At 46.0% G+C, this 11,387-nt stretch overlaps 1 protein-coding gene across 1 annotated transcript; it reads left to right on the top strand.

Annotated features, from left to right (window-relative positions):
- The first annotated feature begins 1,026 nt into the window (after positions 1–1,026).
- LOC136576320 (tubulin alpha-1A chain-like) lies at positions 1,027–5,023 on the top strand. The gene is made up of 4 exons (XM_066575515.1): positions 1,027–1,125; positions 3,290–3,512; positions 3,628–3,776; positions 3,969–5,023. The coding sequence occupies exons 1-4, from the start codon at positions 1,123–1,125 to the stop codon at positions 4,950–4,952; spliced, it is 1,359 nt and encodes a 452-aa protein (XP_066431612.1). The 5' UTR covers positions 1,027–1,122; the 3' UTR covers positions 4,953–5,023.
- The last annotated feature ends 6,364 nt before the right edge of the window (positions 5,024–11,387 follow it).

Here is an 11,387-nt window from a genome sequence, read left to right as displayed (position 1 = left end):
CTGGGATCTATGGTGAAACCTGGCAGCGAGTATTTAATTCCCTTGTAGTGCCTCTGCAAATAAAATGAAGCATTACGTAGCATACACTGAAACCGTTGGCTCCATATTACATTTGTAAAGTCCGGCATTGCTGGTGATGCTCTTATAATGTAATGCATGGACATGCCAGATGAACCCCCCATTAACTAAGACTAAGACGATCTTTAAAAATGGGTTTTCTAAACCCGACAAGCCTTTCTGGACCTAATATAATAGCTATAATGCGGAAAGGAAACTTCCTAACTAGAGATAAGCGAGCATACTCGCTAAGGGCAATTACTCGATCGAGCATTGTCCTTAGCGAGTATCTGCCCGCTCGGAAGCAAAGGTTCGGCTGCCAGCGCGGGGGAGCGGTGAGTTGCGGCAGTGAGCAGAGGGGAGCGGGGGAGAGAGAGATCTCCCCTCCGTTCCTCCCCGCTCTCCCCCGCCGCCCACCGCCGGCAGCCGAACCTTTTCTTCCGAGCGGGCAGGTACTCACTAAGGGCAATGCTCGATCGAGTAATTGCCCTTAGCGAGTATGCTCGCTCATCTCTATTCCTAACCCTTTAAGCACTACTGACTACAGACCGAAATGAGAGTGTGTGGGGGAGCGGAGGGGGGGATCCAACTCCTAAAACCCTACTGATGCTATTTTATGTAACATTCTATAGAAAAAGATAAAGGTGCACTTCTCAATTAAATTATATATGAAATATCTGTTGACTGCATAACTCTTGTTGCTCTTTTCCCTCCTTATTCACACTTTTCCCTCCGTCAGGGCTTCCCTCTCTCCTTCCCTCCATTCTCTTCTTGTGTATTGCATCCTGGCTCCCTGCCTGGGGGTCATTGTGGAGTCATTGTGGCAGCGCTGTACCTGGTAACAGTTGTGTTGTGCTGCAGCCGCTCCTGGATTGTGGTATACACAATCTTGTGTCCTGGAGACTGGGGTGGGGGTCACTTGCCCTTGGCTCATCCCAGCCCCTTCTGTTACTAAGGACTCTCCTGACTGACTCCTATATATATAGGAAAAACTGGAGAGAGGACAGAACTACTCCACATCCGAAGTCTTAACTCATCGGAGCCGGGAGATCTACAACCAACAACATGGTGAGTGCCCAATCTCATCTATCTGATTTCATGTGCCCGATCCGATTGGTTAGAGCTTGTCTGTATAATGTATGTACAGTATGTATGAAACAACTGTGTGGCTCCCATTATATATCATTCCTATTAGTGTGGGCTTTTTTCCTATATGATAATATACCTGTTCTCTACTTATCTATCCAGTATGTATCTGTGTTAGTCTATACTGTCCTACCAATATAGTATATAACTGATATGGTCATTCGTATTCTATACCTGTATAACTGTGTACTGTCCTACTTATATAGTGTGACTGTTTCAGTCTAAACCTCCCTAGGCAGCACATCCTCTGTCATAGGGTTATATTGGACATAGATTCTTTCTTCACTCACTACTGTATATACCCTCACTTGCACGCTCATGTCACGTGCACCCCAAAAACATCTCCAGAATCCGCCCTTTTCTTACTGTAGAAACAGCAAACACTCTTATTGTTGCCCTAATCCATTCTCGGCATAATTACTGCAACTCGCTACTGATCAGTCTTTCCTTCACTAAACCCTTCCTTCTCCAACCTATTCTGAATGCAGCAGCCAGGCTCACCTTTTACTTCCACTATAATGATGCCTCCTCCCTGTGCCAATCACTACACTGATGCCTCCATTCTGTACCAATCACTATACTGATGCTTCCGCCCTGTGCCAATCACTACACTGGTTGCCCATCCAATATAGTACACAACTTAAACTCATCACTCTCAACCATAAAGCTCTCCACAGAGCTGCACCACCCTCCATCTCCTCCCTCATCTCTGTCTACCACCCTACCTGTGCTCTCCATTCTGCTAATGATCTCAGACTAACATAATCCATAATCCAAACCTCCCACTCCCATCTCCAAGACTTCTCCTGAGCTGCACCAGTTCTCTGGAATGCTCTACCCAGGACAGTTAGATGAATCCCCAGTAACCACAGTTTTAAGCATGCCCTAAAAATGCATCTCTTTAGGAAGGTCTAGCACATTTCTTTCATCCAGCAATATTACCCCTCACACCCCATACACCCTAATGTTCCTCATATCTGTACATACACAGTTACTGGATGGTGAGCAGCTCATACAGCTTTATGTATAATCAATATTTCTATAAAAGGTGGCTGGATCATTGTACAGAACATATACTGCTGCCTCTTGTATTCCTCCTATTTCCTCAGATTGTAAGCTCTTGTGAACAGGACCCTCACATCCTCATTTTTCAAACTGTCTATTGCTTTAATACTGTGTGTTATGCTTGAGTTTGTCTGTAGATGTTCCTTGTGATTTCTACAGTGCTGCGGAATGATGTTGGTGCTATCTTATCTATACATTATCTACCTATGTCAGGGTGGTTTCACATCTGTATTGGAACCTCTGATCAAAGGTTCTGTTGCAGATCCGGCACAAATACTGGTCAAATGAGTGGAAAGTGAACGGACCCCATTATAGTCAATAGGGTCTGTTCGGCACTGTTTGGTACCGTTATAAGTCGGAGCTGTTTGGCCAGGGGATTCCCCTTTCCTTCTCCAGGAACGGAGCAAGAAAATGGAACCCCCGAGCGCAGATGTGAAACCACCCTCAGTCTGTACTGTCTAATCCATAGAATGTAACTGAGCTATTCTCTACTGTCCTATCGATGCAGTATAGGACTGACAGTTTATACTATCTATAGTGTGTAAGTATGTGAGTCTATACTGGACAATCTATAGCAGTGTTCCCCAACTCCAGTCCTCAGGGACCACCAACAGGACATGTTTTCAGGATTTCCTCAGTCTTGCACAGGTGATGTAATTATTGTCGGCGCCTCACACATTGCCACAGGTGTTCTTACCATAGGAGATCCTGAAAACATGACCTGTTGGTGGTCCCTGAGGACTGGAGTTGGGGACCTCTGATCTATAGTATGTAGCTGTGCTAGTCTCTACGGTCCCATGACTCCCATCTATACACTGTTTGACTATGTGAGTCTACACTGTCCTACATATACAGTGCATGAGTAAATCTATCTATACTGTAGTTTGTGTGCCTGTTTCAAGTCTATACTGCCCTATGCTGTATGTATACTGTATACTGAGCACTTGTGTTTCCAGTCCATATGTAGAAAACTTTCTAACTAAAATGTAATCTTAATCATATCCCCCTTTACTCCATACAGAGGGAGTGCATCTCAGTCCACGTTGGCCAGGCTGGAGTGCAGATTGGCAATGCCTGCTGGGAGTTGTATTGCCTAGAGCATGGTATCCAACCAGATGGACAGATGCCCAGTGATAAGACCATCGGTGGAGGAGACGATTCCTTCAACACCTTCTTCAGTGAGACTGGGGCTGGTAAACACGTCCCCCGCGCTGTGTTTGTGGATCTGGAGCCCACTGTGATCGGTGAGTACATCAACTCTGATTGTCTAGGACCACTGGATAGAAAACATATGAGTGGGGATCTGGGCAGGTGAGTGGGACAGACGGTTCTGGATCTGATATAGATTCTCTGTTACAGATGAGGTGAGAACTGGAACCTACAGACAACTCTTCCACCCTGAGCAGCTCATCACCGGCAAGGAAGACGCTGCCAATAACTATGCCCGGGGCCATTACACTATTGGCAAGGAAATCATTGACCTGGTGCTGGACAGAATCCGCAAGCTGGTGAGTTCTTAGATATTCATGTATTCTGAAATGTTGCATGGTAGACTTTAGAAGATGGCCCTGGGAGACAATTAATCAAGGTGTTAGAGAACTGTCTGCTGTACTCTGATTGGTAGGAGCACCATTGTGGAAAACTTCAGATAATGGCTTGATATTTTCATCTAACTTTTTCTTGTGTTTCTCCTCCATTAGGCTGATCAGTGCACAGGTCTCCAGGGCTTCCTCATTTTCCACAGTTTCGGTGGTGGCACTGGATCAGGCTTCACCTCCCTCTTGATGGAACGTCTCTCTGTTGACTATGGCAAGAAGTCCAAGCTCGAGTTCTCCATTTACCCTGCCCCTCAAATCTCCACAGCTGTGGTTGAACCCTATAATGCCATCCTTACCACCCACACCACACTGGAGCACTCAGACTGCGCCTTCATGGTGGACAATGAAGCCATCTATGACATCTGCCGCAGGAACCTGGACATTGAGCGCCCAACCTATACTAACCTGAACCGTTTGATCGGTCAGATTGTGTCCTCCATCACAGCCTCTCTCAGATTTGATGGTGCTCTGAATGTGGACTTGACAGAATTCCAGACCAACTTGGTGCCCTATCCCCGTATCCACTTCCCCCTAGCCACCTATGCCCCTGTCATCTCTGCAGAGAAAGCTTACCATGAGCAGCTCTCTGTGGCCGAGATCACCAATGCTTGCTTCGAGCCGGCTAACCAGATGGTAAAATGTGACCCTAGACACGGCAAATACATGGCTTGTTGCCTGCTGTACCGCGGAGATGTTGTCCCCAAGGATGTCAATGCTGCTATCGCCACCATCAAAACCAAGCGCACCATCCAATTTGTGGACTGGTGCCCAACAGGGTTCAAAGTTGGTATCAACTACCAACCACCAACTGTTGTTCCTGGTGGAGACCTGGCCAAGGTGCAGCGTGCTGTGTGCATGTTGAGTAATACCACCGCCATTGCTGAGGCCTGGGCCCGTCTGGACCACAAGTTTGACCTGATGTATGCCAAGCGTGCCTTTGTGCACTGGTATGTTGGCGAGGGTATGGAGGAAGGAGAGTTCTCTGAAGCTCGGGAGGACATGGCTGCTCTGGAGAAGGATTATGAAGAGGTCGGCACTGACAGCGTGGAAGGAGAGGGAGAAGGAGAGGAGGGAGAAGAGTATTAAATGTCTGAATTATGAGAATAAGATCAAACGTTCATTTTCAAGCACCTTTGAAATAAATATTTTCCGTACAATTTCTGCTTTTTTCTTTAAAAAACTATCAAGTCAGTTAAGTGAATTACATATTATAATATCACGTCATATGCACAACCCTCAGTGACAACTGAGATATTACTCTTACTAATAAGAGCCATATTGCTGATGTAGAATCATAGAATGGTAGAAGGGACCTCCAGGGTCATCGGGTTCAACCCCCTGCTCAGTGCAGGATTCATTAAAGGGGTTGTCCCGCGAAAGAAAGTGGGGTTCAGCACTTCTGTATGGCCATATTAATGCACTTTGTAATGTACATCGTGCATTAATTATGAGCCATACAGAAGTTATTCACTTACCTGCTCCGTTGCTAGCGTCCCTGTCGCCATGGTGCCGTCTAATTTCAGCGGCTAATCGCCCAATTAGACGCGCTTGCGCAGTCCGGTCTTCTCCCTGGTGAATGGGGCCGCTCGTGCCGGAGAGCTGGTCCTTGTAGCTCCGCCCCGTCACGTGTGCCGATTCCAGCCAATCAGGAGGCTGGAATCGGCAATGGACCGCACAGAGCCCACGGTGCACCATGGGAGAAGACCCGCGGTGCATCGTGGGTGAAGATCCCGGCGGCCATCTTGCTAAGGTAAGAAAGAAGTCGCCGCAGAGCGGGGATTCGGGTAAGTACTAAACTGTTTTTTTTTTAACCCATCCCTTGTGTTTGTCTCGTGCCGAATGGGGGGCCTATTGAAAAAAAAACAAAAAACGTTTCGGAGCGGGACAACCCCTTTAAATCATCCCAGACAGATATTGGAGGTCCCTTCCAACCCTACTATTCTATGATTCCCAGATCCACTGGCGTACTGCTAAGGGTCGCAATTACCCCCTGCCATATACAGTCTCACTGCCGCAGGCTTGCTGTGGGTGACGCTCAGAAAGGGGAGGGTCGTTACCAGGGGAGCCGGCAGCCAATTAGAGGCTGTAGACTCCCCGGGCGCGTGCTCCTTTCCACTGAGAGACTGCAGTTGTGATTGGTCCGTCCGGCTGTGCACTGACAAAGTCGGGGAGTGGAGAAGGAATACATGCGCTGGTAAGTACTGTATGTACTCAAATATGTATAGCTGGTATTAGCTATACGATATACATATATAGTTATATAACAGAATATCTCCAGGTTATACCAGCATGCTCAATATCACTATATACAGGGATACAGGGGGATGTATATCTACTGTATATAGTGATTTGGACCATGCTGGTATAACCTGGGTATCTCCTGTATATAATTATATATGTACAGCTGGTATAAGTTATACATCTCCTGTATATAGTGATAAGGATCATGCTGGTGTAACCTGGGCATCTTCTGTATATACAGTGGGGAAAAAAAGTATTTAGTCAGATACCAATTGTACAAGTTCTCCCACTTAAAAAGATGAGAGAGGCCTGTAATTGACATCATAGGTAGACCTCAACTATGAGAGACAACATGAGAAAACACATCCAGAAAATCACATTGTCTGATTTTTAACGACTTTATTTGCAAATTATGGTGGAAAATAAGTATTTGGTCAATAACAAAAGTTCATCAATACTTTGTTATAAATCCTTTATTGGCAATGACAGAGGTCAAACGTTTTCTGTAAGTCCTCACAAGGTTGGCACGCACTGTTGCTGGTATGTTGGCCCATTCCTCCATGTAGATCTCCTCAAGAGCAGTGATGTTTTGGGGCTGTCGCTGAGCAACACAGACTTTCAACTCCCTCAAAAGGTTTTCTATAGGGTTAAGATCTGGAGACTGGCTAGGCCACTCCAGGACCTTGAAATGCTTCTTACAAAGCCACGCCTTCATTGCCCTGGCAGTGAGCTTGGGATTATTGTCATGCTGAAAGACCCAGCCACGTTTCATCTTCAGTGCCCTTGCTGATGGGAGGTTTGCACTCAAAATCACACAATACATGGCCCCATTCATTCTTTCATGTATACGGATCAGTCGTCCTGGTCCCTTTGCAGAGAAACATCCCCAAAGCATGATGTTGGCACCCCCATGCTTCGCAGTAGGCATGGTGTTCTTTGGATGCAACTCAGCATTCTTTCTCCTCGAAACACGACGAGTTGTGTTTCTGCCAAACAGTTCTACTTTGGATTCATCTGACCATATGACATTCTCCCAATACTCTTCTGGATCATCCAAATGCTCTCTAGCAAACTTCAGTCGGCCCAGACATGTACTGGCTTCAGCAGGGGGACACGTCTGGCACTGCAGGATCTGAGTTCCTGGTGGCGTAGTGTGTTACTGATGGTAGCCTTTGTTACGTTGGTCCCAGCTCTCTGCAGTTCATTCACTAGGTTCCCTGTGTGGTTCTGGGATTTTTGCTGACCGTTCTTGTGATCATTTTGACCCCACGGGTGAGATCTTGCGTGGAGCCCCAGATCGAGGGAGATTATCAGCGGTCTTGTATCTCTTCCATTTTCTAATTATTGCTCCCACAGTTGATTTCTTCACACCAAGCTGCTTGCCTATTGCAGATTCAGTCTTCCCAGTCTGGTGCAGGGCTATAATTTTGCTTCTGGTGTCCTTCGACAGCTCTTTGGTCTTCACCATAGTGGAGTTTGGAGTGTGACTGCTTGAGGTTGTGGACAGGTGTCTTTTATACTGATAACAAGTTCAAACAGGTGCCATTACTACAGGTAATGAGTGGAGGACAGAGGAGCCTCTTAAAGAAGAAGTTACAGGTCTGTGAGACCCAGAAATCTTGCTTGTTTGGAGGTGACCAAATACTTATTTTCCACCAGAATTTGCAAATAAATTTGTTAAAAATCAGACAATGTGATTTTCTGGATGTGTTTTCTCATGTTGTCTCTCATAGTTGAGGTCTATCTGTGATGTCAATTACAGGCCTCTCTCATCTTTTTAAGTGGGAGAACTTGTACAATTGGTATCTGACTAAATACTTTCCCCCCCCACTGTAATTATATATGTACAGCTGGTATAAGCTATACACCTATATATAAAGGCAAAAGCTCTTAGTGACTGACTCACTCACTGACTCGACACTATTTCTCTAACTTCCCGGTGTCATACAAATATGAAAATTAGCACAACTATTCTCTAGGTTGTAAATAAGAAAACGAAAGAGGTCGCAACTTGACTATTGAATTTTAAGTGCAAAGGTAAGTGACCCCCTAAGTTATGTAACTTCCCGGTGTTGTGCAAACGTGAAATTTGGCACGAGCATTCTTTAGGTCCTAAATAGAAAAAGTAAAGGGGTCACAACTTGTTATGTACCTAGTGTAATTCTCTAATTTACCAGTGGCGTACAAACCTGAAATTCAGCACAACCATTCTTTAGGTCCTAAATAGTAAAAGTAAAGGAGTCACAACTTGATCATTCAATTCTAAGTACAAAAGTAAGTGAACCCCTATGTTATGTATAACCTGGCACATGTTATACCAGCATGGTTAATATCATTATATAGAGGATGTATAGCTTATACCAGCTGTATACAGTAGATACCCAGGTTATACCAGTATGATCCATATCACCGTATACTGGATGTATAGCTTATACCCGCTGTACATATAGAATTATATACAGGAGATGCCCAGGTTATACCAGCATGCTCCTTATCACTATATACAGGAGATGCCCAGGTTAGGGTGGTTTCACACCTGCACTGGGTGATTCTGTTTTTCTGCTCTATTCGGAGAGCAAGAAAAGTAAATCCCAGCAGATAACGGCTTCATCTCTGGACGGAACTGTACAGCGCAGGACAGACTCCACTGACTATAATGGGGTCCAGCTGCCTGGCTTTTGGATTGAGGACAACGCACGGCGTGCCAGATCTTTTCTCTTCTGGTATTTTGAGCCGGATCTGTGACGGAATCTCCGGCCGGTGGTTCAGACGCAGATGTGAAACTGGCCTTACACCAGCATGGTTGATATCACTCTATATAGGAGATGTATATAGTGATATAGACCATGCTGGTATAACCTGGGTATTTCCTGTATATGATTGCAAACTTTACACACATTTAAAAAACACACACATTGTTTAAATCTACATGTGGTTTTTAATACTGCCTGTGGTTTTTTTTAATGTGATTTTAATTGTGGTTTAAAAATACAACAAAAACATGAACACAGCCTAAGGGCTCATGTCCACGGGCGTATGTGTAGAATGGCGCTGCTCTCCTGCACCGTTTTACAGATACGGAGGACTTTCGCTCAGCCGACAAAGAGCCGGCAGAGAGTGTGTATGCGCTGTGCATGTCAGGGAATCATTGCCTCCATTCAGGCCGTGGACATTAACCCTAAGTATAACTTCACACAGGCAAGTGCAATATCGGGATGGGAATCACGGCCCGATATCGTGTTCGCCAACATACGATTTCCCCACGGATGGCATTTTTATGTCAATACAACTTCACCTCACTTTGGGGAAGTAGCGATTTCCCGCCCTGGCTGACAGCTGCGACAAATGTTCGCGGAGTTCCTCCCATTACTTTCAATGGGGAAACCTCACAATTCATCGTGTGCACCTACCACGTTGTGTGATGCTGCCGCCGGCCCTATTGAGAACAATGGGCATTGTGATGCGAGAGCGCGCTCCGAGATAGGATGTGCCGTGATTTGTTACCTGCATTGAGATGCGATGCAGGAGAAAAAAAAAAAATCGCTCCTGTGTGCGACCTATTTAGTCGGCCGCATAACTAAACAAACCCATTGATTTACATGGTTTTGTTTACACCCGCCGTATTCTCGCCCATTAATAGTATATCCATATTCCCACCGTTTTTTTCAAACTATGGCGCGCAGTTTAAACTGCCCGAAAAGGAGAAAAAAAAACGTATTTATGCACAACGACACTCCTTAGCAGTGAGCCCAGCTGCATAAAGCCGCTCTTTGGGTAAATACATTGTATATTTTTAGGCATTTACCCATAATGGTAGAGGGAAAAAAACTCAAAAATGTATTTATGTAAAAAAACTAACAGAAAAAAACCCTAAAAAACTCGGCGCGACCCCGGCCCGTCACCGCATGACACCCAGCCGCGGCTCTCAGCATCTCTCCCCGTGCTCGCTGCGCTCACGCTGCAGAACTCCCGTCCCCGCCCTCTTTCCCCGTCCGGCCAATCAGATTGCAGGATATGAGGCGTAGGGGCGGTGTCTGAGCGCTGATTGGCTATCACGCGGTAAAGACTCGTCTGGTATTTTCTGGACGTTTCGCCTCAGCTGACGGTGACGTCACAGACGACTGATACAATCTATCATCTACGGACGGGCAGAGAGCGAGACAGCGAGCGGGGACATCGGACGGAGGTGAGTGTGAGGGGGCCGGAGGTAGGCAGGACGGCCTAATGATAAGGGGGCGATAATAACAGATGTCACCAGTCGGTATCCCGCTTACCTGAGGTAAAAATGACGGTTGGCGACAACAGTGACGTCACTAAGGTGATACAATGTAACAACAGGCAGCAGGGGACACTAAACAGCGGAGATGGAGGGGGCAGGCGAGTCTTTATAGCATTGGGTTTATATATGGGGGGTGAAGAGAAGACCGACATGGCGTTGTGGCTGGAAGGAGAGCAGTAAGGGGTTAATAGGTTTTTGCGGTGTTGTCTGCGTGCCGTTGCTATGTGATGGGATGGTAGTGCTGCTTAGAAGAGGTGGCTCTGGGGAGTAAGGAGTTAACCAAGGCTGATACATTGTAACAGTGGAGTTCTAATCAGATAGATCGCCCACGGCGTGCGCTGATCAGCGGCGGGGCAGATATTCGCCGCTTGTTTTATTCTATTTGTGTTCAAATAGTTTTGAAGTTTGGGTTTCTGAAAGAAAAAAAATCGTTCAGGCTCTCCGCCTCTCGTACGGTTATTGCTGCCCGCGGGCGGAAAAAGTACAAGGAAATACACTGATACGTGCGCAAAAAGTCCCCTTTTATAGTGTGAAAAGGTTGTGCTTAAGTGTGCGCAATTGTGCAAACGCCCGTGGTAAACCGGATTTAGGCTCTTTTTACACGGAGTGATAATTATTTTTATGCCTGTATAAACGGGAAGTGAACGCATTCTCATTCGTCGCTAAATCTCCGTCCGTCTTCACAATAACCAAATATCGTTCAAATTCGCACGATCCAACGATTTATATATTTTTTAACACATCATTCCATTGAAAGGGCGCTAACACAGGCGCGTGATATGGGGACAGACGTTGTAGCAGATACGGGGCTGGATACTGCTGGGCTCCTTCCAGTATGCGTAGTTTCACATGGGCGATCGTGAGAAAAATCGTGTCCTTATTCCTGCGGTTTTTTTCAGTGTCCGCGCTGCATTCTTTTCTCTGCCACTTCCGATTTTGCCACGATTCTTTTAGCAATCGTGCGAAGCGATAAAACGAAGTCTCCATAGGGAAATGTGGGA

Source organism: Eleutherodactylus coqui, chromosome 8 (assembly GCF_035609145.1).
Source record: "Eleutherodactylus coqui strain aEleCoq1 chromosome 8, aEleCoq1.hap1, whole genome shotgun sequence".
In the NCBI taxonomy this organism is placed as follows: domain Eukaryota; kingdom Metazoa; phylum Chordata; class Amphibia; order Anura; family Eleutherodactylidae; genus Eleutherodactylus; species Eleutherodactylus coqui.
This window is presented reverse-complemented; position numbering and strand designations above follow the sequence as displayed.